This window comes from Dryobates pubescens, chromosome 31 (genome assembly GCF_014839835.1).
Source record: "Dryobates pubescens isolate bDryPub1 chromosome 31, bDryPub1.pri, whole genome shotgun sequence".
Taxonomy (NCBI): Eukaryota; Metazoa; Chordata; class Aves; order Piciformes; family Picidae; genus Dryobates; species Dryobates pubescens.
The window spans coordinates 3,899,225-3,925,945 of NC_071642.1; the positions used below are offsets into that span (position 1 = coordinate 3,899,225).

At 66.5% G+C, this 26,721-nt stretch overlaps 2 protein-coding genes across 2 annotated transcripts; one reads left to right on the top strand and one right to left on the bottom strand.

Annotated features, from left to right (window-relative positions):
* Nucleotides 1-1,273: 1,273 nt before the first annotated feature.
* CBARP (CACN subunit beta associated regulatory protein) lies at nucleotides 1,274-9,040 on the bottom strand. The gene is given in 11 exon segments (XM_054175145.1): nucleotides 1,274-3,332; nucleotides 3,694-3,877; nucleotides 4,023-4,158; nucleotides 4,160-4,234; nucleotides 4,573-4,725; nucleotides 4,958-5,132; nucleotides 5,219-5,384; nucleotides 5,699-5,760; nucleotides 5,898-6,043; nucleotides 6,643-6,714; nucleotides 8,916-9,040. Coding segments are annotated over 10 exon segments (2,352 nt in total). The 5' UTR covers nucleotides 6,691-6,714; nucleotides 8,916-9,040; the 3' UTR covers nucleotides 1,274-2,125.
* A 461-nt stretch (nucleotides 9,041-9,501) lies between these two features.
* ATP5F1D (ATP synthase F1 subunit delta) lies at nucleotides 9,502-13,575 on the top strand. Its single transcript, XM_054175448.1, has 5 exons — nucleotides 9,502-9,783; nucleotides 10,721-10,874; nucleotides 11,895-11,983; nucleotides 12,583-12,710; nucleotides 13,416-13,575. The coding sequence occupies exons 1-4, from the start codon at nucleotides 9,502-9,504 to the stop codon at nucleotides 12,703-12,705; spliced, it is 648 nt and encodes a 215-aa protein (XP_054031423.1). The 3' UTR covers nucleotides 12,706-12,710; nucleotides 13,416-13,575.
* The last annotated feature ends 13,146 nt before the right edge of the window (nucleotides 13,576-26,721 follow it).

A 26,721-nucleotide genomic window follows, 5' to 3' on the forward strand; every position in this document is an offset into this window, starting at 1 on the left:
GGGTTTGGAAAAGGGAATCATGATGGAAGGGGGGGGAGGGGGATGGGCAAGGACACTTTTTTCCCCTTCCCCCCCCCCCCCCCTTTTTTCCCCTTTTTTCTTCTTCCCCCCCCTTTTCCTTACCCCTTTTTCTTTCCCACCCTTTTCTTTTCCCTTTCCCTTCCCCTCCCTTTTCCTTCCCTTCCCTTCTCTTTTTTCTTTCCTTCCCTTCCCTGTTCCTTTCCTTTCCCTCCCCTTTTCCTTTTCCTTTCCTTCCCCGCCCCTTTTTCCTTTCCTCCCCCTTTCCTTCCCCTCTCATTTCTTTTCCTTTCCTCCCCCTTTCCTTCCCCTCTCATTTCCTTTCCTTTCCTCCCCTTCCCCTCTCATTTCCTTTCCTTCCCCTTCCCCTCTCATTTCCTTTCCTTCCCTCCCCTTCCCCCCTCTTTTCCTTTCCTTCCCTCCCCTTCCCCCCTCTTTTCCTTTCCTTCCCTCCCCTTCCCCCCTCTTTTCCTTTCCTTCCCTCCCCTTCCCCCCTCTTTTCCTTTCCTTCCCCCCCCCCTCCCCCCTTCTTTCCTTTCATTTTGGGTTTCTTTTAAGGAAAGCCCCCACTAAAGTGCAAGGAGCACAGAGGGTTTCATCTCCTTCCTCCCCCCCAGGCTCTTCCAGGCTGGCTCCCATAGCACCCAGGGCAGGATGTCTGTGTGCCTCCCCCCTCCCCTCCCCAGCAGACACAACCCGGGGGGGAGGTAAGAAATGAGCTCAGCAAAGTCAGGTTCCGAGGTTGGTTTGGTTTGGTTTGGTTTTCCTCTTCTCTTTATAGCTTTTTAAAAAGGCTGAGGGGGGAGTGAGTGCTTTGGACAGACTTTGCAGAGGGGCTGGCATGCACTTGAGGGCTGGGGGGGGGGGGGGGATGGAGGGGTACAGGGGGGGTTTGGAGGGGAGAGAGGGGGCTGGGGGTAACCCTGGCTGAGCCATGTTGACCCCCACCCCTTTGCCCACCTGCTGCCGAGTCTCCAGGTACCACAGCTCAGATGGGTTCCTCTGTTTTTGGCTTGGTTTTGTTTGATTGAGGGGGGGGTTTGGGGGGGTTTTCCCTCCCTCCCCAATCCTTTAAAACTCAAAATAAAAACCCCAATAAAAAGCTTGCCCCCAGCGTCCCCCCCCTGCCCCTTCCCTGGTACCTCAGGAACGATCAATAAATAACCCTCAAGACCTTGTAAGCTTCTCCCACACCCCAAGAGGGCAAGAGGGGGGTGCAGAGCCCCTCGTGGGGGGTGCAGAGCCCCTCGGGGAGCGTCACCCCATGGCACATGCTGCCCCCACGCTCTGCCATCACCCTGCTTGCCCAGGCAGAGGGGCAGCCCCCACCCCTACGAGGGGGTATTTAGAGCAGGGGGCCGGGGGAGGGAGTGGGGGGGACAGGGCTGGTCCTGCCTCCCCAACCTTCAGGACGCTGCTGTGGGGTCCCCGTCTCACCCATGCTGCCCCCCTCCACCCCCCTCCATGGGGGATGAAAAAGCTCCTTGAGCATCCTGCTGCCCCCAGCCTCCCTTTTCCAGTTTAGATCCCAGGCTCCCTGCAGAACTAGGGCGGGGGGGGAGTGGTTGTGGCTTAAGGAGGTGACTCCCCCGTCCCCAGATAACTGCCCCCCGCCAAGGGCAGCACCGTGGCAGCTGGCCGGGGGCGGGGGGGGTGTGCCCAGCTCTGGCCCCCTCCTGGCGAGGCTGTTCCCCGTTATTGCTTGTAAAATCCAGGGGGGAGCTGATCGGATCTGCTACAGCTCTGCGGGGGGAGTCGGGGCCGGGCCCCAGCTGGGTTTGGAGCTTCGTCAGCGGAGTCCCTCGGTGCTGACGTCACTGCACCCCGACCCCTCCCCGGGCACCCCCAGCCTGCGCCCTCCACCTGGCACCTCGCTCCCGGGAGCAAGGGGGCTCGGCCACCCCACTCTGTCGGCCCCCACCACCACAGTTTGGGGGGCGGGGGGGTGTTTACAGCCAGCGGACCCCAAGTGCCCTCCTGGCCTTCTCACGCCAGGGCCACCCTTCCTGCGGTGCCCCTGGGCACCGGCTTGGTCCCCACCGCCGGCAGCAGGAGGGGACGGACCCCGAAGCCCTGTGCCGGGGTCTCTGCCCCCCCCGCGCTGGGCCTAGACAGGGCTGTGGTCGGGGGGGGCGTCGCTGGTGGCCACGGCCACCATGTGCTGCTCGGCGCCGGCTCCCGCCTCCCTCAGGTGCCCGTAGAGCCTCTCCTCCAGGCCCCCCGCGATCTTGTCCAGCAGCTCCGAACCGGAGCCCAGTCCCAAGCACCTCCCGGAACCGGGGCAGTCGCCGCCGCCGTCATCATCATCGTCGTCACCCCCGGGGGGCTCGGAGCCCGCTTTGGGCTCGGGGGCCGCTTCTCCAGGCTCCTCCACGATCACCTGGATCTCAGGGTCGGGCAAAGGAGGGGCGCTGGGGACCCCTTCGGCCGCCTCGGCCGCCTCCTCGTCGGCGTTGCTGACGATGCGGGGCAGGGGGCTGTGGAAGCGAGAGTCCAGGGGGGAGTTGGCGCTGTCGCCGCGGCGCAGGGGCGTGCGGTGGCGCTCGGGGTAGCGCACCCCGGGGTCGCTGTACTGCTTGGTGTGCTGCCACTGCTTGCGCAGGTGCGTGCGGGAGCGGTGCTTGCCCCGCAGCGGGGACTCGTCGAACTGGGGGTCGTGGCGCACGAAGGCGTTGAACAGGGCGTCCGTCTTCTCGTCGATGCTGTAATCCCGCCGGGGCGTAGCCTCCCGCCCGGGGAACATCTGACCGTAAGGGGACCAAGCCAGGGGGCTGTGGGGACGCGGGGAGACCCCCCCCATCCCGCCCACGGCGCCCCAAGAGGTGGTCCCTTCCTCGTCTTCTTCCTCTTCTTCGTCCTCTTCCTCCTCCGGCTCCCTGCCCTCGAAGCTCTCGAAGATGGTCCCTTTGCGCCCCGCGCTCGTGAAGCAAATTCGCTTCTCGGAGGCCGTCTGGTCCTTGGGGGGTCCCTCCTCGCCCCCCCGGCTGGGCGCCTCGATGGAGGCGTAGCCGCTGTCCATCTGCAGCAGCTTCCGTGTGCCGGGCTCCGACTCCTCGGGCTTGGGCCGACCCCAGAGCTTCTCCTCGGGGACTTCAGCCTCATCCAGGGAGGAAGAGGGGCAGGGCCCCACGCCGCCGGTGGAGGAGACGCTGTCCCCGCCGTCGCTGCGCACCGAGTCCTGGTCGTTGCTGCGCTCGGAGGAGGCGTAGAGCTCCAGCGAGGCGCGCAGGCTCCAGATGTCGTGGTAGGCGCTGGGCTGCTCCGGGACTCCGGCATCACCGGGGCTGCCCGCGGCCCCCTCGCCCGGCTCTAGCCTGCAGGCACCACCCAGGCGTCACGGCAGGGACCGGCAGGGGCCGGGAGGGACCCAGCCAGCAGCAGGCAGAAGTGCCAAGTGGGCACCCAACAGACTTCACAGGTGCCATGCAGTCCCCCTCGTGCCGTCCCCGCCACGTACCCATGCCCCAACCACGTACCCATGCCCCAACCCTCTACCCATCCCCCAACCCACTCTCCCCCCCTCCAGACCCCTCACCCCCATCCCTGCCACCCCACCGAAGCCACTCCAAGGTGGGAACCCCCTCGCCATGCAGGGGGCATCGCAGGGTCCCTCGGTGCCTTCCCGGTGCCCGGCTCCCAGTGCCCACCCTGTCCCCTCTATCTACTGAAAAATACCTGCCGAGAGAGGGTGGGGGGCTGGCGGGGGCGGGCAGGAAGGGGCTGCTGGCAGGGTGGAAGGCGACGTCGTCGGTGTGGGCGATGTACTGGATGATGTCGGTCTGGTGCGGGTCCCGGTCCTCCTGGTCCATGCTCTCGCTGGCCGCCCTCTGCCGCTGGAACTGGCGCCTCTTGGGGGACCCTAGAGGGTGGCACAGGGCAGGGCTGAGGGAGGGGCACAGATCCATCCCGGCACAGCAAACAACCTCCCCCCCCTCCCCCGTACCCCTCACGTGTTCCCACCCCTGCGGGGCTATGCCCTGGACCTGCCCCCCCCCAGCTCCTACCTCTGGTGTCCAGGCTGGATGCCCGCTGGGTGCTCTCCAGCTTCCACTTCTTGATCTTGAAGTAGGGGCTGGCCCCGTCCAGGCTGGCGTGGCGGCGCAGGCGGCTGAAGAACTGCAGGACTGGGCCCTGGGGGGGGGGCCGGGGGGGACTCCCCGGGGCTGGCACTGACCACCCCAGCCACCTTCCCACTCCTGGGCGCTGCTGATGCGAACTGGGGGGGGTGTGGGGGGAGCTGTGAGTGCCTGCTCAGCTCGAGCCACAGCCTCCCCCCTCCCCCCCTGTCCGCCCCCCCCCCCCCCCAGCTCTGCTCCTTTTGTCCGGTCCTGCCGAGCTGGGCTGCAGCAGATGCACAAATATCCCCCAGGGCAGGGGACAGGGAGGGGGGGCAGGGCCTGTTTCCAGCTGGGTGCTCCTGGCATGGAGCATGGGGGGGGGGGGGGGGGGGGCAGACCTGGGCTGGGGGATGGGGGCAGGGAGCTGCACAAGCTGCCAAGGCTGGAGACCCCCTTCCCCTGTCCGGTCCCACCCCCCACCCCCCCCGGCACTCACCGAGGGGCCCTCCCCAGAGTCGGAGGAGGTGGTTGGGCTGGCCTCGGTGAAGCTGGTGTCCACGGTGGAGTTGTAGGTGTCCCCGGGCAGGGCAGAGCTGGGGCAGACTGCATGGCTGGGGAGCGCCGGCTGGGGCAGGGCCCCCCCGGGGGACTGCAAGGCAGAGGGTGCTCAGGGAGGGGGCTTTGCACGAGGGTGGGGGGGACCAAGAGGGGAACTCCCCCCCACACACACACCCTGTCCCCGCATCAAGCAATGCCCCAGCATTCCTACCCAAGGCCCGGCGCCGCCTCCTCAGGGTGTCACAGGGTGCCTGGACCACTGTGCCCCCAGGATGCCCCCATGCCCCCCAGGTCCCTCACCCCGCTGGGTGCCGGTGGCTCACCTGGAAGATGGCGAGGCCGGGCTTGGCGGGGGGCAGGCGGGGGGTCATGGCCAGGCTGTTCTCGCTGGACTCACACTCGTGGATGGTGACGATCTTGAGGGCAGGCGGCGGGAGGTGCAGGTGTGTCAGGCGAGCGTTCTTCAGGTGGTGGAAGTCCCCCTCCGTCAGCGTGTACCTGCCGGGCACGGCTGCCTTAGGAGGGGCGGCCCCCTCCCCCCAAACCCCTCCCCCAGACATCCAGCCCCAAGAGCTGAGCTTCACCTCCTCCCCTTCTCCTGGGTCTTCTTGCCCTGGTCGAAGAGTGCAGCCTCGTTGAAGGAGACCCTGCGGGCGGTGGAGGAGCTGGAGGACAGGAACCGTTCGCTCTCCGCATCCCGGCAGCTGGAGGAGGAGAGGCAGTCCGGGTCCTCCACTTTGATGGTGATATCTGCAGAGAGGCCTTGGTCAGCACCTGGGCTCTTCCCTGCCATGGTCCATGCCAGCTTCCCCAGATGAGGCCTGGAAGACTTGCTGCACTGCTGGGGTGTGTGTGGGGGTCTCAATGCCAGCCCAGGGGTCCCTGTTCCTGACACCCCCCCAGGTCCCGCACAGCCAGGGCACCACTGGGGGGGATGATGGAGGTGTGTGGCCATCCCTGCCCCAGCGCTGGGGGCTGCAGCTGGGAGAGAGGAGGTCCTGGGAGGTGCTTCACTCCCTGCTGGGGGTGCTGCTGGGGGTGCTGCTGGGGGTGCTGGCACTCACCCTGGGCAGGCTGCGAGTCATCCAGGTAGGTGGTGTTGGTCTTCTCAGGGTCATCGCTGGCTCTGCAGCAGGCAGTTGGAGGGTCAGTGTTACCTCATGCCAACCCCTCCCCCACCCCCACCGACCCTCGCCCCCCCTTTTCCCCTGTGCCACAGGCCCCAGGGGACACTGGTGGCCTGGCCCCAGGGCCCATCCCCACCTGGAGTGGCGGCGGTCAGCCTCGCAGCAGCGGCGGCAGACGATCAGGATGCCCGAGAGCAGCACCAGGGTACCGCCGATGAAGATGGAGAGCAGGGCCAGGAGCAGCACGTAGCCATCCTGGGGGGACACCTCGCCGGGCACCGCCTGCAGGGGGTCGGGGGGGCACTCAGCTGGGGTTGGGGCTGGGGGGAGACGCGCTGCCTGGCCCCAAACCCAAGCCCTGCCTCGCTGCTGGGGGGAGCCAGGGCTGACGCCGAGCTGCTCCCCCGCCACCCCCAGGCCTGCTGCCGGCTCCAGGGACCTGCCTTCACCAAGGCAACCGCGGCTGGGGGGGCAGAGCCGCCAGCAGCCCCCGCACCCAGCAGGGGTGGGGACAGAGATGGGACCCCAGCCCCGGCCCAGCCTCAGTGTGGGCTCAGCGCTGGTGCCCCTCTGGCCAGCAGCAGTGCTCCGGACCACTTAGACCCTCAGCATCCAGAGCATCTTAGAGGGCTGCAAAAGCATCTAGGGGGGGCACAGAGGGGACAGGGGGGGTGTCACTCATCCCCGGGAATAGCAGAGCAGGGTGGGTGACAGTGGGACTGGGTTGCTGCTGCTGTCCCCACCTTGGCCCAGACTCCAAACCCACAGCATCCGTTTCCCCCAGCTGCCCCCACACCGGAACGTGCATCCCCCATCCCCCCCTCCCGGGACCCCGAGGAGAGCAGAGGCAGGCAGGGAACGGGCAGGGTGGTCCCGCTCACCGTGACGCTCTCCGTCGCGTTGTCCCAGGGTGTCGGGTCATCGCTCATGGTCCGTCCCGGCCCGAATGTGTCCTGGTGGGGTGGGGGAAGATAAGAGAGGAGGCACCGGGGCCGGGCTGGGGGCGGCGGGAGCGGCTCCTGCCCGGCCCCGGGCCCTGCCCGGGCACCGCGGTACGGAGCTGCCGGGAGGGACCGGGAGGGACCCGGGAGGGAGGGACCGGGATGGAGAGATGGAGAGAGGGAGGGGAGGGACCGGGATGAAGGGATGGAGGGAGGGTGTGGTCAGGAAGGAGGATGGAGGATGAGGGAGGGAGGGGCGGAGGGTGTGGTCAGGAGGGATGGAGGGAAGGTGGCTCCGGAGGGATGGAGGGAAGCACGGTCGGGGAGAAGCAGAGATGGGGAGAAGCAGGGATGGGGAGAAGCAGGGATGGGGAGAAAGAGGCACGACCCCTGCCCCTCCCCGGGGACAGTCACTAAGGTGGGACAGGCACTGCAACCACTCCACTCTCAGCCCCGGAGCTCCGTGGGGGGCAGACCCCCGATCCGGAGCTCCACACCGGCAGCCCCACGCTCCCCATGCCGGTCCCAGTGGCAAGAACTGGCTCGGGGAGTCCTGGCCCTGCCCCTGGCGCGGGGGTCGCAAGGGAGGAGGTGACATCGTTCCATAGGAGTTGTCCCCAAGGAGCCGACACACAGCCCCCCCAGCACTTCTGGGGTCCGGGCTGGCCACGGGAGCTGGGGGGGGGGGTGGGGGGATGGGTCGTGGGGGGGAACAGCAGTCGGGCATCCCGGCAGGGCAGGGTGACAGATGGCTGCCCCACGCCTCATGTCAACGGAGCTGGCGTGGGTGTCGCTGGAGCTCGGTGGGTGACGCTTCTGAGTCAGCTCCGTCACCGGCTGTCCCCGCGCGGGAGGGGACGGGGCCGCCGAGGGGCCCGAGGGGGATGGGGCGGTGATGGAAAAGGACTGGGGGGACACACACCTGGGTACCCACCCCCCCCGGTTTAACGCCGGCCGAGACCCCCTCCGCTCGCCCTTCCCGTGCAGGCTCCCGGAGGGCTCCTCCGAGATCCCATCGCGGGTCCGTGTGGGGCTGAGCTGAGGGGGCTGATGCCGGTGAGGGAGTGAGACGTACTGGTGTGGGGATGGGCGACGCTGCTGCCGGGGTGGGGGCTTGGAAACCTCTCAAAATCAGGTCAGCAAAAAAATGTGAATGGAGCCACCGGGGGCGGTGTTGGGGGGGGGGGGGGGGAAGCCACTGTCGGGGACAGCGCCGGGGGTGACCCTGTCATCGGTGACGTCTGCGCTGCACGGGGCTGGGGGCAGCCCTGCCACGGTCCGGGGTACGCATCCCTCGGGAGGATTCCGGGGTGCTGAGGACCACCCGGGGCAAAGACAACCCCTCCGCACACGCCCTCGGGTATCTCCCAGCTGCTGGGCAGCGCGGGGCGATGTGAACCACCCCCCCCCCAGCTTTGAGGGACCCCCAGCTTTGCTGGGGACGCCGGGCATAGGGAGAACCCCGGACGAGGGGCTGCAGAGCCAAGCCGGGTGGGCACCCCACGGGCGGGATCCCTACGTGGCACCCTCAGGCCTGAGCCGGGGGGCTTGGGGGGGGGCAGGAAGAATGTCCCTGCTGTTCCCCATCATGGTGGAATCCTGTCTCCATGGCGACCCGGCGGGAACAGGCCGGCCATTGTCTGGAGGAGGGGGCCGGTCCCCAGGGCTGTCCCCCTTGGCTGGGCGACACGGGGCTGGGACACGGGGGCGCTGCCGGTGCCCGGGGCTGGGGGAGTTTGGGGCAGAGGGACCCTGGTGCCGCCGCGCTTCTGCACGTGGGAGCCCATGGGAAGGGGCACGGGGAGGGGGGAGAGGGGGGCGGGAGGTTCTGTGCCCCACGCGTGTGTATGTCCTGGGGGCTAGAGAGGGTTAAGGAACTCCTCTTCGTGATCCACCCCGCACCATCCCGGTGGTGAAGAATGCACGCAGGGATGTGGGGCAGAGATGTGGGTGGAGGATGCAGGGAAGGATGTGGGGCAGGGATGCAGGCAGGGATGCAGGCAGGGATGTGGGGCGGGGATGGAGGCTGTGGGGCAGGGATGTGGGAGGAGGATGCGGGCAGGGCAGTGGGGCGGGGATGCGGGCAGGGCTGCAGGCAAGGCTGGTGACAGCAAGGCAGGAGCCTCCGGGCGCGGTGGGGCGTGATGGGGGCTCCCCTCGGCTCCGGCTGTCGCGATAGGGGCTGTTGCGAGGCGGCGGGGCCAGACACTCACCTACAACCGGGACCGGGGCTCCATCGCCGCCGCTGCGCTCGGTGCGGCCCCGGGATTTATGAATGAACCGGAGCCGCCCCCGCGCGGCGCGGGCGTCACGTGGGGACAGGGGCTGCCCCAAGCCCTGCCTGCACCACAGCCCTGCCTGCACCAGAGCTCTGCCTGCACCATATCCATGCCTGCATCAGCCCTGCCTGCACCAGTCCTGCCTGCACCACAAATCCCTACCTGCACCCACAAATCCCTGCCTTCATCACAGCCCTGCCTGCGCCGCAGATCCCTGCCTGAACCACAACTCCTGGCCTGAACCACAGCCCTGCCTGTACCAGAGCTCTGCCTGTACCACAACCCTGCCCGCACCGTGCCCTGCCCGCACCAGCCCTGCCTGCACCGAGCCGGGGCCGCCCCAGCCCCTGCTGTCGCAGGGTCGCAGCCCGGGGAGAGGTCGCAGGCTGGGGAAGCCTCCTGCGCTGCAGTCCCACACACACACACGCTCCCCGCTCCGGACCGAGCCGTCCCTAACCCGAGGAGGACTCGGGGGGGCGGTGGTAAAGAACTACCGCTCCCATGATGCTCTCCGTCGCACATGGATGACGTCATTCGCACTCGCCGCCAGCTGCCCCACGGGCTGTGTAGTCTGGCCGCGGCGCGAGGCACGCCGGGAGCTGTGGTCCCGCCCCCGCCAGGCCTGGCCCCGCCCCGCGCCGCCCGCTCGTCCTTGCCCGCCGCCGCCGCCATGTTCCGCGCCCGCCGTCTCCTCCTCCGCCTCGCCACCCGCCCGCTGCTGCCGCCGCCCCATGCCCGCGGCTATGCCGAGCCCGCCGCCGGGCCGGCCGCCATGGCCTTCACCTTCGCCTCGCCCACGCAGGTAGCCGCTGGGCCCAGCCCCGGCCGGCCGAACCGGCACCTTCCCCCCCGGCTGCGGGCCTCGAGGCGAGGCCTGCGGAGCCGCCGCCGGGGCTGGAGCGGGAGCGAGTGCCCTTGGGGCCGGCAAGGAGCGGGCCTGGGGGAAGCGGCGGGACTGGGGGACGGACTCCCTGGGGCTGGGAACGGTCCCGGTGCGGAGCAGGGTGGTGCGGTGCGAGGGCTGCGCCGTGCTCCCTGCCGCTCTCGCTGTGCTGTCACCGGCCCTGCCCTTGGCCGTGACCTCGGCCCCTGGCTCTCCTCTGCCGAGATCCCCTCCCGGGCCGGCTGCTCCTTTCTCCAGTCGCCCGCTGCAGCGCTGCCGGGGCCCGCGGGGTGACGTTCTTGCTCTTCCAACCCCGGCCCTTGGTCCTCCCGGAGCCGCTCTTGGGGCCCCGCCAGCCCGGAGCAGTTTCTTGGCCGCGCTCCCGGGAGTGGGACCCAGCCTCCGCCTGCCCCCGCCCCGGGTTGCCCCGGGCTGCGGAGGCGGCCGGGCTCCCCGGTGTCCCAGGGCAGGGCGCTGGGTGCGAGGCGGGACCGGTGCTGTGTGGGACGGAGCGGTGCCGGCTGGCGTCAGGGGCTCCCTGTGCTCTTCCCAGCTGCGCCCTTCTCCTCTCGCCCACTCCCGGCTCCGTGTGCCGCCTCCCTGCCGCCACCACCGCGCCTCTCCCGAGCCTCCCGGCGCTTTCCCACTCCCTTTTGCCAGGACCCTTCCTCCAAAGCCCGGCCCTGCTCCCACCCTGTGGCTGTGCAGGGTGCCCTGGTTGCACCTTGCTGGGTGGTAAACCCTTGGGCTGCGCCCTCAGGGTGGGAACAGGTTGCCCACCGTGGCCGAGGAGCTGCTGCTCTCCTTCCCTCCACCCCTGGGGACTGGTGCCATCTGCTCTGCCCTCCCTCTGCAGGTGTTTTACAACGGTGCCAACGTGAAGCAGGTGGATGTGCCCACTCTGACAGGCTCCTTTGGCATCCTGGCCTCTCACGTGCCCACCCTGCAGGTCCTCAGACCAGGAGTTGTGACAGTCTATGCTGAGGACGGCACAGCCACCAAGTACTTTGGTAAGTCCAGCTGGGGAGGAGGGAGACCACCTGGGGAGGGGTCTCACCGTGATGCATGCTGCCAGCCAAGGTGGATATGCCCCTGGGGGGGCACTTGCAAGGATTTCTGCTTTCCCAAGGGCTGCTCTGCAGGGCCAAACTGGTTGGACTGGATGATATCCAGAGGTTCCTTCCAGTCCCCACCACGCTGGGATTCTGTGATTAGAGGCTCCTGGGTCAGGTTTTGTTGCTTCTGCTCAGCACCCGGTGCTGCAGCTTCCCTTTTGGTAGGAACTGAGTTCCTGCTGGGCTTGGGAAAGGTTCCAGGAGAGCACTGAGGTTTTGTTTTGACTAAGGGATGGTGGAGGTCCTGGGGATGAGCTCTCCAGCACTGTCCTGAGCGTGGAGCCCCAGAGGAGGTCCATCTGAGGAGGTCCATCCTCTACTCTGCCCTGGTGAGACCTCACCTGGAATACTGCATCCAGTTCTGGGCTCCCCAGTTTAAGAGGGATAGGGGTCTGCTGGAGGGAGTCCAAGGTAGGGCTGTGAAGATGCTGAAGGGACTGCAGCACTGCCTGATGAGGAGAGGCTGAGAGCCCTGAGTCTGGAGAGGGGAGGACTGAGAGGGGATTTGATCAATGCTTATCAATATCTGAGGGCTGGGGGTCAGGAGGGAGGGGACAGGCTCTGCTCAGCTGCACCCTGGGATAGGCTAAGGGGCAATGGATACAAATTGAAGCCCAGGAGGTTCCACCTCAACATCAGGAGGAACTTCTTCCCTGTGAGGGTCACAGAGCCCTGGAGCAGGCTGCCCAGAGAGGTTGTGGAGTCTCCTCTGGAGCCTTTCCAGCCCCATCTGGATGTGTTCCTGTGTGACCTGTGCTGGGTTCTATGCTCCTGCTCTGGCAGGGGGGGTGGGTCAGACTCAATGACCTTCAGAGGTCTCTTCCACCCCCTAAGATCCTGTGTGGTGCTGTGATCCTGTGTGATGCTGTGACCTGCAGCCCTGCCTGACCCTGCCCTGCTCTCCTGCCTCCGCAGTGAGCAGCGGCTCCGTCACGGTGAACGCCGACTCCACCGTGCAGGTGCTGGCAGAGGAGGCAGTGACAATGGACATGCTGGACCTGGCTGTGAGTATCCTGCTGCTTCCTGCACCAGGGATCTGCTCCCTCGCCTGCAGATCCTCCTGGGGCTGTAGGAAGCGTGCCCAGGCCCTGCCCGTGCCGGCGGTGGGGTCGCCGTCGCCGGCGGTGTTCGCAGGAGGTGTGGCCGTGGCACTTGGGAGCATGGTTTGATGGTCATGGTGGTGTTGGATTGCTGGTTGGACTCAGTGATCTCAGAGGTCTTTTCCAAGCAAAACAATTCTATGATTCACCCTGAGCTTCCCCATCACCTGCTGCTGAGGGTCAAAGTCCCAGGGCTCCTCCTGGCTGACCTCTCCACGGGCTGTGCAGTCACCAACCCTTCTGCAGGCCACTTCCCTCCCCTCAGGCAGGTGCTGGTCTTGCCCCTCTCCACCCCTCTTACTCCCCAGAGCAGCGTTTTCCCAGCAGGGCCTGTTGATAAGGGCTCAGCCGGCCTGTGGGGCCCCTGTGCGTGGGGTAACAACTGCAGGGAGGGAAAGGGAGGAGTGAGAAGGGAGAGGCTGACTCGGAGGTGGGTTGTGGGGCAGGTCAGCTGCCCTGTGGTGGGCTCCCAGTGACACACTCCTTGTGCTCTTGTCTTCAAGACTGCAAAATCAAACCTGGAGAAGGCAGTTTCAGAGATGGCTGCAGCGTCTGACGAGGCAGCTAAAGCAGAAGCTCAGATTAAAGTAGAAGCTAATGAAGCCCTTGTGAAAGCCCTGGAGTGATCCAGGTGAGTGGCACCTCTGTCCCAGCTGAGGTGCCCAGCCCCTGCCACGTGCTTCCCCTGGCAGCCCCCAGGCTGGTGGGGGAGGAGAAAGGGTTTGTGTTGGGGTTTCAGGGAGCAGTGACACAAAAGCTTTCCCTTTTCTGGGCTCCCCCACTTTGTTAAGGGCTTGTGGAGGCTCTTGGGATGGCAGCAGGGCCTGGTGCCACCCTGGGCCCCTCTGCCATGGGTTGGGAGCCTGCTGGGGCTGTGCTGCTGCCAGGAGGAGCTGCAGGCATCTCGGGGAGGGGGGGCCAGGACAGAGCAGGATGTGGCCTCTGCTCCATGTACCCTTGGAAAACAAACAGCTCCTGGCTCAGGGTGGGCAAGGCCAAGCTGCTTACCCTTGTGGCCCCTTTTCCCTCTCCCCTGCTAAAACTCTGCCTCATGCCTCACCTTCCCACGTGCTGGCAGCTGGGCCACTGCTGTGCCTGGCAGGTGAGTCACCCAAAGCCTCTCCTGGAGCAGGCAGGGCAGCAGCTCCCCCACTTCACCTCTGGTCCTTCTGCTCTTTGGCCAGCGAGGTCAGGTCCAGGAGGGCTGCTGCCTCTTGTTTGCTCCTGGTGCCTGAGCAGCCCAAGCCAGGAGCCAAGCCCTGGGAGCAGACTCCAGGGCTCTGCCCCAGCCCAGCCCTGCTGCAAACCAACCCAAACTCCACCTCTTGTGTTGCAGGAATCCCACGGCCGGTGCAGAGAAGCCCTTGGGGGTTGTCCTCCGTGTCCTGGCTTCCCCCTCCCCCCCCACACCTTGTGCAGATGGAGAGGGACAAAGGGAGGAGGAGAGCAGGCTCTGAGCAATTAAAAGGAGATGAAATCCCTGCTGGCAGCACTTTGCCTTCTTCCCAGGCAGCAAACCTCGGCTCACAGCGTGCCCACGGCTGCCTGCCCGTGGGCAGCACCTGCCCTGCACCAGGGCTCTTGCTCTGGGGGGGATCCAATTCCCTCAGGGCAAAGGGGACATGCCCCTCGCCCCCCTCCCCCAGTCCTGTCCTGGGGATTCACCTGCTGGAGGTTGCTCAGGCAGATTTTCTGACCCCCTGCCTGTGCTGTCAGCCACCTGCACTAATCCAGGGGCCAGCAGGATTATGGCAGTGCTGGAGGTGGCACCCACAGGGCAGCCACAGGTCTGTGCCAGGGCTGCTGTCTTGCCTCCCCCCCACTCCCCCTTGCCCCATCCTGGCCCTGCTGCTGCAGGATTCACCTCAGCTGAGCTCTTCCTTCTCAAGTTCCTCTTCCAGAACACTTCCAGCTCTTGCAAACTGGAGCCCAGGAAGCTCCACTTCAACCTGAGGAGAAACTTCTCTGGGTGTGAGGCTGCTGGAGGCCTGCAGCAGGCTGCCCAGGGAGGTTGTGGAGTCTCCTCCTCTGGAGACATTCAAGACTCATCTGGATTCCTCCCTGTGTGACCTGCCCTGGGTGATGCTGCTTTAGCAGGGGAGGTTGGACTCGGTGATCTCCAGGGATCCCTTTCATCCTCTACCATTCTGTGATTCATGCTCCTCCTTGCAGCTGGACAGCAGCTGCCTGGGCTCTGCCCCCTTCCCTGCTGCTGCATTTCCATAGAGCCTAGGGAACTTCCCCCTCCCTGTTCCTTGGAGCTGGCCTTGGTGTGGAGAGGGAAGCAGCTGCTGTAGGTGGTGGGGAGTCCTCCCTGCACCCCTGTGTGTGGGGGGTGGCTGCTGAGGCTCTGCTGAAGCTGCTGCTTGCCTGGGGGCCTGTGAGCTGGCCAAGGAGGCTGCCCTGGGCTGCAGGCAGCTGGGAGGAGCTGGGAGGAGCTGGTGTGTCTGCAGGCAGCTCGCCGGTCCCCACACGCCTCCAGAAGCAGCAGCAGTGCTGGGAAGGAGCAGGTTGGAGCCAGGGGCAGGTTCTGCCTGTGCCAGACACCCAGGGACCTGTCTTGCCAGCAGCACCATCTGCTGCCAGGCTCCTTGCTCGCTGCCATCCTCCCTGCCTCTCCCTGGAAGCACAGCCCCCACGCCGTGGGCTCACCAGCTGAGACAGCCACTGCCCCCCGTGGGGCTGCAACCCCTCCACCTGGCTCTGATCCCCTTTCACCTGCACTCTCCCAGCCTGCCACCACACACTGGCTCTCCTGTGTGGACAGCAGGCCCAGCCTCCTGCCTGCCCTCCCCGTGGGCCACCAGCTTGGCTGCCTGCTGCTCCGGGAGCAGGGGCAAGGCTATTTCTGGCCGCTGCCACCCAGGATGTAATCTTGGCTGCCTCCTTCTCCTCACCACCACCACCACCTCCTCCTCCTCCCCCTCCTCTCGCTCCCTCTGTCTCTCCCCTCCCTCCCTTCACCAAGGGATCAAAAATAGTGCCTGTGGTGTTAAATTTCTCACTCTGGAGCTTATTAAAAGCCTCAGCGTGCCTGACGCCGGAGCCCAGCGACGTCCCAGCTTCTGAGGCTGCTCCACTGCCTTTCAGTGCTGCCTTTATTCTCCCTTTGCCCCCCACCCCGTTCCTGTGCCCCCCCTTCCTCCTCTCTTCCCCCCCCTTTCTCCTCTCTTCCCCCCCCCTTTCTCCTCTCTTTCCCCCCCCCCTTTCTCCTCTCTTTCCCCCCCCCTTCTCCTCTCTTTCCCCCCCCTTCTCCTCTCTTTCCCCCCCTTTCTCCTCTCTTTCCCCCCCCCCTTTCTCCTCTCTTTCCCCCCCCCTTTCTCCTCTCTTTCCCCCCCCCTTCTCCTCTCTTTCCCCCCCCCTTCTCCTCTCTTTCCCCCCCCTTTCTCCTCTCTTTCCCCCCCCCTTTCTCCTCTCTTTCCCCCCCCTTTCTCCTCTCTTTCCCCCCCCCCTTTCTCCTCTCTTCCCCCCCCCTTTCTCCTCTCTTCCCCCCCCCCTTTCTCCTCTCTTCCCCCCCCCCTTTCTCCTCTCTTCCCCCCCCCCTTTCTCCTCTCTTCCCCCCCCCTTTCTCCTCTCTTTCCCCCCCCCCTTTCTCCTCTCTTCCCCCCCCCCTTTCTCCTCTCTTCCCCCCCCCCCTTTCTCCTCTCTTCCCCCCCCCCTTTCTCCTCTCTTCCCCCCCCCTTTCTCCTCTCTTCCCCCCCCTTTCTCCTCTCTTCCCCCCCCCTTTCTCCTCTCTTCCCCCCCCCCTTTCTCCTCTCTTCCCCCCCCCCTTTCTCCTCTCTTCCCCCCCCCCCTTTCTCCTCTCTTCCCCCCCCCCTTTCTCCTCTCTTCCCCCCCCCCTTTCTCCTCTCTTCCCCCCCCCCTTTCTCCTCTCTTCCCCCCCCCCTTTCTCCTCTCTTCCCCCCCCCCTTTCTCCTCTCTTCCCCCCCCCCTTTCTCCTCTCTTCCCCCCCCCCTTTCTCCTCTCTTCCCCCCCCCCCTTCCTTTTCGGGGGCCGCCCCCCCCCCCCTTTTTTCCCCCCTGCTGCTTCTCCAAAGGTCACGCGTTGTGCCTCGCCTGAGCAAAGCCTCGGAGGCAGAGCGAGCGCTAATTAAAACGTCTCGGGAATAGCTGGGGACGGCGGAGCAGCTCCGCTGCCTCTTCCGCTCGCTGCCGCTCTCCCCTCTCCCCGCTTTCTATTCCCGGCACCGCCGCACGCCGCCGCCCGCTCTGACGGAAGGTGCTTGGCTTATTTTTTTGGGGGGGGGGGGGAAGGGGAAAGCGGGGGGTTGGTTCTTGGCTTTTTATTTTTTGTGTGTGTGTGTATTTTTTTCGCTTTATTTCATCTAATGGAAGCGCGTTGGCGAGGCCGGGAAGCTGGGGAAACGGCCAGCTGCTATTTTTAGGCTGGGAAAGAAGTGTCTCCGTCAGCGTCCTCTCACCAGCTCCTTCCCACTGCCTCCCGCCAGCGCTGCCGGTGGGGAAGGGGCGGGGGGGGAGGGGATGAAGGGAGGAGGGGTGGCAGCCATCTGGCCGTGCCCACCCCTCGCACAGTGCCCTTGGCTGTGGTGCCTGCTGGGACTTGTAGTCTGGTTTGGAGAGGGGGAGCGGCCAGGACACGCGGGTGGCTGAGGGAGGGACCCCAAGGTCCCCACCCCCAAGGGGTGGCAGTGACCCCATCAGACTGCTCCCCCCCTCCCCCCGAGCGGGGTGTGGGGAAAGGGCTTTTCCCCAAACGCCACTCTGCCAAGCCGCTGGCACTGCCAGGCAGGACTGGAGCAGTGCTGGGCAGGATCCTGCACCCGGGCACTGCAGCCCCTCTCGCCCTGCCCCGCAGTTTGGGGGTGCAGGGTGATGTGTGGGGGTGGATCCCCAGGCTCTCCCCATTCTCGGGGTGCCCCTGGCGTGCCCTGGGCTCGGAGCCCCTCACCTCTGTCCTCTCCTCTCGCCGCTCCTTATCTGGGGCTGTCAGCGTGGGCGTTCTCCTCCCCCGGCTCCCTGCGCTCAGCTCTCGCTCCCTCTGCCCACGCTGGAGCCTCCATCAGTCACATCCCGCTGGATGCCGCCAAAATGGTCTCTCTGCCTCTGCTTGGTGCAGGAGATGTGCGGCTACGGCTGAGCTGGAGGGCAAAAACCCTTCCCTGCTCCCAGCTTGGCCTCAGCGCTGCAGGGATGGACCTGGACAGGGACAGCTGGGGGTCAGGCCCTGGTGTGGACCACCCCTGATGTGACTCAGTGGTGAATCCTCCCTCCTCTCCTCCCCAGACCGGTGTCTCCCGGAGCTATTCCAGCTGGCTGTCCCTGGAGCGCTGCCACTTGCCCTTGGGATGCAGGACTGGGGCAAAAGGGTCTTCCCTCGATGCTTTTCGGGGCGGTGGGTGCCGAGGCAGTGCCTTGGTCCCCATTCCAGCAAGGAGGACACAGGGCTGGGAGCATCAGCAGAGTTATTCCGGGAGCCCAGGATGTTTGTCTCCGGCTTTCGGGGCGGGGTGGGCGTGCGAGGGAAGTGCTAAGGCCAGGAGGGGAAGGGCTGCCTGGAAAACGGCGTGAGCGGGGCGGGGGGCGGCTGCCACCCTCCGCCTTCCTTTCCAGCGAGGGCTTTCACCCATGACTTGCATCTTCTGCTGCCAGATGGAGGGTGGGGAGCTGGGCTGGGGAGTGCTCGGAAAGTGAAGCATCATCACCCTCTCTGCCGGCGGTGCCGACGGCGTCGCTCCTCTTGGGGGATGATTTCCGAGAGGGACCAGGCTCCGCTGGGTTCATTCTCCGGCTGCCGCATGTCCCCTCCCCGTGCTTGGCCGCTCGGCCTTTCCACTGTCACACCCAGCTCTTGAATGCAGGGGAAAGGTTCAAGCTCTCATCTCTCGGCAGGAAAACCAAACCCCGAATTCCCGCCGCAGCCCCAGGAGTCCCCCCCCCAGCTCCCGGCAGTTCTGACTCACCGGGCAGAGCCTCCCCTTTCCCTGCCCCAGCCCCGCGGTGCTGAGCTGCTGCTATCACCTCGTGTCCTCAGTGCCCACCTTGCGACACCAGGCGCTGCCCCCTCGGCCCTGGCTGTGGGTGATAAAGGGCAGCAGCTCCACTCACAACCCCCCTCCCCCCCCTCCCCAGGAGCTTGGGGAGCCCCAGCGCCCGGCAGCTCCCTGCCAAGGCTTTGTGGCACCCGGCTGCAGCTAGGACCCTTCCCCGGCCCCCCGTGGCCACGGGTTGCTGGCCTGTGGCCCCGGTGCCAGCGTGGGAAGGTCTGCAGAGGCTGGCAGCAGGAGGCTGGCAGCAGGAGCCTGGCCATGTCCTTGGGCCACGTTGCCCTTGGGTGGCTCGGAGGCCGTCTCCTCGCAACTTCCTCCTGCGGGGGGAGCGCGGCTCTAATGATTAACCCGCGCTGCGTTAATCGTTCCGTCCTCTAACCTTTTTTTCCCCTGGCTTTCCAGAGCTGGAAAATGCTCCTTTTCCACTGACCTCCCACGCACGTGGCCCCCGTGCTGGGGAGCATGGCAGGGCTCTGGGAAAAATCCCCGCGGGCAGAGGCAGGGGACCCGGGATCGGGGCAGGATCTGGCCCAGCCGCGGGTTCTGGGTGCTGAGCTGGGTTGGTTTTTTCTTTCGGGGGGGGTGGGGGGTGGGTGATTTGCCGGCAGATGGCAGTGGAACTGTGGGGAGCTCTGTGTCGTCTTCCCCCACCCCCCCCCCCCGCCCCCCCGCCTCGGCCTCCCCTTCTGAAATCGGGGTGCAGGAGCAGCTGCCAGCGGGTGCTGCAGAGGGCAGGGTGTTGCAGGCAGCAGGATGGTGCTTGCCGTGCAGCTCCTGGGCCAAGAGCCCTGCAGCGCCGCGCTGGCGAGCCAGCCAAACCCTTGGCCCGGGGCAACTTCTCTCTCCTGGGGAAACTGAGGCACAGCTGGGGACAGCCACTGGCAGGCTGTGGAGAGCAGGGAGGGGAACATGGGAATCCCAGAATCTTCTGCTGCAGTGTGCTGCTCAGGGATGCCAGTTTTGGGGTTACCCCCACCCACCCCCCAAACACACACACCTCCCCCCCCGGGGGTTGCTGGGGTCGAGCGAGGGGCATGGCACATTGCCCTGTGGTCCCAGGTGCCTTGGCAGGGATTTGGGGGCTGTGGGCACAACCCTCGCTTGGGGCAAGCCTGGAGCCAGCCCAAAGCCGCAGGGTGTGTGGAGAGGGCAGAGGGGGCCTGTGCTGGGGGTCTGAACGAAGCCTCCTCCCACCAGGCTCCACCACCCCACCCCCAGCCGGGGCCATGACCCGTGCGGGGCAGGGGGAGGCCGGGGAGGAAGCTGCTGCCAGCTGGGCTCGATGCCGGCTACAAAGACAGCCCAGAGAGCCCGAGCGGAATGAGGTGGCACCGGTCCAGGTTCCCACGGCAGCCCCGGTGCAGAAAATACAGCCGGAGCTGGTGGCTGTTGCCACAGCGATGGGCAGGGTGCCACGCTGCGGGGGGGGGGAGGGGGGCACAGCCCTGCACCCAGGTGTGCCAACACGGGACCCTGGTGCGGGGCAGTGGGAGCACTGCGGGGTGGCAGAGCTGGGCGCTGGCAGGGACCAAAGGCTCCTGCCCGGTTTCCCGTGCCCCCGCCTGCCTTTGATGTGCCGGGACTTCGCCCTTGGTAAAGCTGGGAGGTTCCCAAGGAGTTCCCGGCTGGAACACAGCATCCAGCACCCAGCTGTCCCAGTGTGAGCCCCAGCAAGTCCCAGGGCTCCGTCCACAGCTCGGTTTGGGCTCAAAATTCCCCACCAGCTCCCCCAGTTGCTGGCGGAGCTGACTGGGAGGAAGCGACTGCAGCTGGCCCCAGTGCGGGGCTCTTCCTGGCGGGGCTGGCGCCGGGCTGGGGGCCCGGGGTGGGGAGGGGAAGCTGGAGGGGGAGGGGGCAGGACCGGCTGCCCTCTGGGATGCCCCAGCATGTGGCGGGGAGGAGGAGATGGCAGCGCCCTCGCCCCCACTGCCTCAAGGGCTGCCCATGTGCCAAAGGGGTGTCAATAGGAGGGATTGAGGACTGCCGTGACACTGGAGTCACTTCTGCCACCGCAACCTCGGGTATCCCATCCCCCCCCTTCCTCTGTCTCCCCACACCTCAATGGGGTCATTGTGAGCCGCAGCCCCGCAGGGCACGTCCCGAGCAGCTGCTGAGCCTGACCCCATCTGTGTGCATCTGTGTGCAGGGGACACCGCGGGGCTCCGGGTGGCCCACGAAGGAAGGGCGAGAGCCACGCACAGGACAGGCGGTGGCTTCTCGCCATCCCCCATCCACACCTGGCCGTGCTGACCGGCTCTGCCCTGGCCCTGCCACCCCCTCCCTGCCCGGGCAGCGCCGGCAGCTGCTCTGGAGCGTAATGCTGGGGTGTGCCAGCCCTGCCCGCCCCGGGGTGGAGAGCGGCGCGGGAGGCTCCTGCCACCCAGCAAGACGAGGCCGGCCGGGTGCGGAGCTTCCCTGCCTGCAGCCGGCGTGGCCACACCTGTGTGGGCTGAGCAGACCCTGCTCCCACCCCGGGCACCCAGCACAACCAGCTCCTTGGCGTCCCAGCTGCCCGCGGACAGGCTGCTGCAGGCAGGGCACCCCCCGGGCCAGGCAGGTGCAGGGTGTTAGGGAGTGCCCGGCATGGGAGGGGGGGATGTGAGGGGCCAGGAGGAGTTGGGGCTGTCTCTGTCCCTGCTATGCCCTCTCCCTGAGCACACCTGGAGGGCTGGGGGCTGGAGGGGCCGGGATCTCGCTCTCTCCTAGCCGGGGATTTCCCGGATGCGGGATGTCCCTGTCCCTGCTCGCCCCTCGTTGCTTCCCCACATTGTGTCCCCCGTCCGGCTCCACATCCTGTCCCAGCAGATGGGCTCCGGCCCCCGACCCCGGCTGTCTGCAGCCCCTTGCATCTCCCGGCCCAGCTGGGGCACCCCACGGGTGTGGGGTCCTGCTGGAGGAGGGGGCTGCAAAACAACCCCGCGGGCAGCTCCTGCAGGCTCTCAGCGTGGCATGGGGAAAGCCAGAGCACCCCGCAGCGAGGGGGGCAGGCAGGGGCCCCTCCAACAGCACCATCAGCTGGGGAGGGGGTCCTGCACCCCACATGCCCCCGTCTGCTCCAGCCGTGCTCGGCCAGGGCTGCTTTACATCCCCGTCCCACTTTGGAGAGCCAGGACCAGCTGGGCTGCAGCCTCTTTGTTCCTGGTCGCCTGGGACATGGGCACGCAGGGGCCCTGGGGTGCAACCTGCGGAGGGTCCGGGACAGCTCTATGGTGTGTTGGGGGGGAGGGGTCTAGAGGCTGCAGGTACCTGCTCCAGGAGGAGCAGAGTGAGGATAAGTGGCGCCAGGCTGTGCCAGGCATTGCGCAGGACCCCAGCCAGGAGCTTTCTGAATTCACCGTGGGTTCAGCAAAGGAAAAGGGAAGGGCCGGGGGGGGCTGGGGGCTCAACGGGCAGCGTTTCCCTTTGGAAGCTCAGCTCCTGTGAACCCTCAGCTGATGCTTTTGGCTTCGCAGGCTGCCTGGAGAGGGGCAGGTGGGGCCGGGGCTGCTGCAGGGCCAGTTTCGATTTTGCTTTAGTTTGGCTCTGCTTCGGCCGAGCTCCTCTCCCCCACCACCACCCCACGCCGAGCACGAGTGGGCTCCCCAGGCTCCGGCTTTCTGTCGCAGCAGGAGTGACGACGTGGCTGCATTTTTGGTGGTGAGGGTGGGGGCTGGTGGGGGCCGTGCTGCCCCGGGGAGGGTGGCAGAGGTTACCCAAGAGCCTCTCTCTGCTGCTGCTCCCAAACCCACAGGTTGATCTAATCGCCTGCAGCCTAACCTATCGCTGCCGTATCGCATTTCCCCTCAAAACCTAATCCTGCAGAGAGCACCCGACGCCAGCCCAGCCCTGCCGGCAGCACCCTTGCTCCTCCCGACCCCAGCCGTGCACAGCACCAAGCACCACAGCAGGATGGTGCCCTGGGAACTGCTTTTTGCCGGCCACCCAGCCTTGTCTGGAGGACTATCCAGCCTCAGTGTGAGCCCACAGCTGGATTCTCGGCACCATTTGCCCCCTGCAAGGGAGGAGAGAAGGAAGAAAAGCAGAAGGAGAGCCCCAGTGCAGCGCTTCCATCCCCTCCCCATCACAAGCAGCTCAAAGTTTCCCATCCCCGTGGCTGATGCAGCCGAGGAGCTCCAGTCCCTGCCCAGTGGGTGCTGAAGCCTCACGGTCAGTGCCAGCCGGAGGGGCTGCCAGCCCGGGGGCATCCCAGGACACTCTTGGCATCGCCCAGGCAAGGGGCTGGAGAAGCACCTGGCTTCCTCTCCAGGCTCTGCAGGCAGCTGGCGCTGGCCAGGCTCGGGTCCAGCCCCCACGTCCCTCGCTGGCACGTGGTGTGCCAGGGCGTGCCCCAGCCCACGCCAGCAGCCGCCCGGCACACGCGGGGTGAGCCAGGAGCCTTTCGGGGCAGGGCACCGGCCTGGCACGGCCCAAGGTCTCCATCGGGAGCTGAAGGCACTGTGGGGAGCCAGAGGTGTAATGAGAGGTTGTTGGGCTCCCTCTGATCCTTCCGCCCATTATCTAACCCCAGCAGGGCATTTAGAAGGCCACGGCGCAGGCTGGGTGAGTCACTTCCCTGGCCCATGCCTCAGTTTCCCTCGCCAGGCTGAGCCCAGCCGGTCTCCCCGCAGCGTGTCTGGGCGCTGGGGAATGTGGCACAGTAGGTCCTGCCCAGGGCTGGACTCCTCCATCTGCTCCTCGCTCTGCGCTGACTCACCCCCACTCCGGGCACCATCCCCACCCCCCGACCCCCGATCCGAGCTGGGGAAGGGGTGCGGGGTGGCCCCCCAAGGAGGGGAGGCAAGAGCCAGCCCTGCCCAGAGGTGCTGAGATTCCCCGGTGCCCGTGTCCAGCGGCACAGGGCACAGGGCAGGGGCGTCCATGCCTCCAGCCGCAGCCGGCAGGGTCCTGCTCTCCTCCCTGCCGGGATTTCCTGCTGCCGTTCCCAGAATAAACCCCGGCCGTGGGCAAGCCTGGAGCCAGCCCTGAGCAGCGCCAGGACCTGGGGTCAGGGGTGGCGGCACCGGGCACTGAGGCCACGTGGCAGGACGTGTGGCAGCGTCCCCTGCCCTCACCAGGGCAGGGAGGGCAGAGCAGGAGGCTCCGTGGCCTCGCTGGGAAGAGAGGGGGTGCCAGCGCCCACAGCAGGGGGATGTGTGCCAGCGGTGCCAGGCAGGAGCATGGCTGTGGGAGCAGCACCCACCTGGGTGAAGATGCATGGGCATGAGTGTGCCACGTGCACGGGAGAGTGTGTGCCAGTGTCTGTGTGCATGGACCCAGGCAGGGCAGTGCCAGCAGAGGGGCTGCAATTGTGTGTGCAGGGATGAGGCTGTGAGGCAGGGATGAGGCTGTGAGGCAGAGCCACCCTCTGTCCCCAGCCTGGCCTGGCTCGGGGTTTCCTGTGGCACAAAACACTCGTGGAACTCCTCTTCCTCCTCCCCGGCTTTGGCTGCTTCTGGGGGTGCCAGCCCTGGCAGAGGAGCCATGTCTGGGTGTGCCCATGTGCCCACGTCTGCACTGCCTGGTGCCATGCCCATGGTGCCATAAGGGCTGCCAACTGCCCCACTGGACCCCAGCCCCTCTGGCAGTAGTCCCAAGCCCCCCCAGGCAGTGATGGGGAAGCTGTGTGGAGGGTTGCCTGCAGCCCTGGGCTGGCACCGTGCCCCCTGGCCCGGGTGAGGTTCCCACATTCCTGATGCAGCTCCAAGCGGAGCAGCGAGCAGGCACGGGGCAGGGATGCCACCATGCCGAGCCTGTGCCTGTGTGCCAGCATCTGGGGCAGCCTGGTGGGACATGCCACCCCATGCCAGGCTCTGTGGCCCTCACACCATCGCTGCCCCTGTCTCTGGGCCCAGGATCTGGGGCTCGTCAGGATCCATCCCACAGCTCCCAGCTCTGCTTCCACCCTTTGTGCGGGTAGGATTGGGCAGGTCCCCTATGGGCATCACCTTGGGCACCCACAGGCGAGCTCACTGCCTGTTGGTACACCCCCATCACCCAGCCATACCCCACGGGCCTTGGGGCACCAAGCTCTCCACAGCCTGGGGCAGGGCTGAGGCAGTGGTGCTGCCACCACAGACCCTGGCACCCCAAAATGGGGCACCCAGACTACACTCCCCATGATGCATCATGGGACACACTGGTCCCACCCACTCTGGGGTGGCCACGGTGCATTTTGGGGTGAGTAGTCCCAGGAGTGGCCAGGCTTTGGGGTGTGATGGGGTGCCAGGGTCCGTGGTGGCGGCACCACTGCCTCAGCCTGCCCTTGGCAGCCACACTCCCTGCCCCTAGGCGATGCTCCTCTCAGCAGGGTGCCCCCTGAGCCCACACCAGGGGGCAAGTGAAGTCTGGGGCAGCTTTGGGGTGAATTTTGGGGTGGTGGTGCCATGGCTGTGGGCTGAGGGGTTCAGCCCCAGGACACCAGCAGAGGCCTGGGGTGGTGCAGGTGGTGCTGGCTGGCTTGTGGCCAGGGCAGCCTCAGCTCTGCTCTCAGCCAGGCTGGACCACAAACCACCCCAGCCGAGGGATGGGATGGGATGGGATGGGATGGGATGGGATGGGATGGGATGGGATGGGATGGGATGGGATGGGATGGGATGGGATGAGGTGGGGGCTGTAACTTTCACCCTGCTTCATGAGCTTGGTTCATTTTAGGAGTGAGGTTCAGCATGTACCCGACCCGAGGAGAGGCTGCCAAAATCCTTGGTCCTTCCCCTCCCCAGGGCTGGCAACTTGCTTCAGCATTTATAATAATAATAATAATAATAATGATGATGATGATGATAATAATAATAACAACAATAACAACAACAAGCTGAGCTGTCCTCTGACTCCTGGAGCCGATGATTTAAGGCAAACCAAGAAACGCTGCGGCGGCTGGGAAGCAGCCGCCTGGTGCTGGGCTGAGGCTGGCACGGGGCCATCCGAAGGCCAGGCTGGGAAGGGGCTTTCCAGGGCAGGGAGGGGGGCAGGGTGGCAGGGCTCTGGTTCCTCTCAGCAGGTGAGGTTCGTGGCTCAGGCGCCCTCTCTCACCCTGGCAGGGGCTGGCCGCCCACGTTCTCAGGGCTCCGATGGGTCCTGCCCCAGTGGGGAGCCTCAGCCTCCAGCCTGTGCCCGGGGGAGGGTTTCATTGGTGGGCACAGCCTGGCAGCCTGCGCCCACGGTGCTGATGCAACCTCCAAGACCTCTCCTGACCCCAATTTCTGCGATTGCCACACCGCCTCCAGCACTTGGTGTGGGCTGGGGCACAGCGTGGAGCTCAGGCAGGAGGAAACAGGAGCTGCAGGGGCAGAAGGGCAGTGGCACAGGGCAAGGCTGGATGTAGTCGGTGCCAGTGCAGCTGGTACAGGAGGGAAGCAAGCTGGGGGAGATGCCCCCAGCCCTGGAGCAGTGTTTTGGTGGCTGCCAGAGCCCAGGCAGGGCTGGGGTCAGCTGGTTGGGGCACAGCTGAGCCAACCTGGCCGTGTCCTGCTCCAGAGAGCGACAGGGGACAGGCAGAGATGAGTGGGTCCTGGCCAGAGGCCAGCAGCGTGAGGGGCTGGCAGCAGAGCCAAGGGCAGGGAGTCACTCACCCTGCGTCAGTGGGGACAGGGAGCTCAGCGTCCTGAAGGGGACCGTGGTGAGCTCAGGCAGCTGAGAATAGCCCTGGCCTCACGGGGGCCACAGCCTGGCACAGCCAAGTATGGCCTCACACCTGCTCTACCCAGAGGGATTTGCCATCCTGCCAGGACCGGGGCCAGGCTGTGGGTGGGTGACTCCCCCTGCCCCAGCCGCCCCACGTCACGGCTGGGAGCTGCTTCATCCCAACCCTGGGCTGGGGTCTCCCCTGCCCACAGGGTGCATTGGGGCGCCTGTCCCCCCCATTCCTGGGTGGATGCCTGAGTCACCCCAGGGGTGACTTCATCTCTGGGGCTCTCCTGGCTCAGCCAGGCCTGAGGCGATGGGCAGAGCCCCCGGGGGGGGGATGTGGAGTGCCCCAGAGCCAAGGCGCAGGCAGGCGAGGCCGGGCTGAGCCACCAGCCCTGGCTGTGCTGGGTGTCCCCAGGCTGCGCCACCCGGACACGGTGCCAAGGGCCACCAGGACACGTCCCCAGGAGCTGCAAAACACAACGGAGCCGTTTGTGTGTTTCTAAGGCCACGCCTGGGTGTTTACAGCCCCACCAGTGGCACCGGCGCGGGCACCGCCGGCCTGCCCAGGGACACCCAGCACGAGCGCAGCAGGACATAGGGGGGGGTCTCGGGGGCTCTGATGGTGAGGGTCGTGCCTGGCTCGGTGTCAGGAGGGTGGGAATCAGCAGCTCCTTACTCACGGCAGTGAGTGATGGCTCACCTGAGCGCGCCGCCGGGGCACCGTGACTCACCGTTCGCCACCGTGACTAAGGCTGAGCCGCTCGGCCCCGTGGGCTTCAGGGTTCGGTGAGGGGGGGACCTGAGACCCCCTCACACACAGAGCCCTGCACCTCCCCCCACCCCAGTGGTGCCGGCAGTGCCGGAGCGGGCGGGAGGGCGGAGGTGAAGCGGTTGGGCTGCACCCTCCTGCCGGGGTGTGCCCCATGCGAGCCCAGCCGCTGGCCCCACGCCCGTGGGAATGGGAATGGGAATGCTCCCACTCGCTGCTCCGCGGCGAGGCCCTGTCTGGGTACTGTGGAGCCAAATCCAC

Coding starts and splice junctions, on each gene's coding strand:
- ATP5F1D (XM_054175448.1), top strand. CDS start 9,502: ATGGATGACGTCATTCGCACTCGCCGCCAGCTGCCCCACGGGCTGTGT. Junction 9,784..10,720: donor CCTTCGCCTCGCCCACGCAG/GTAGCCGCTGGG, acceptor CTCCCTCTGCAG/GTGTTTTACAACGGTGCCAA. Junction 10,875..11,894: donor CACAGCCACCAAGTACTTTG/GTAAGTCCAGCT, acceptor CTGCCTCCGCAG/TGAGCAGCGGCTCCGTCACG.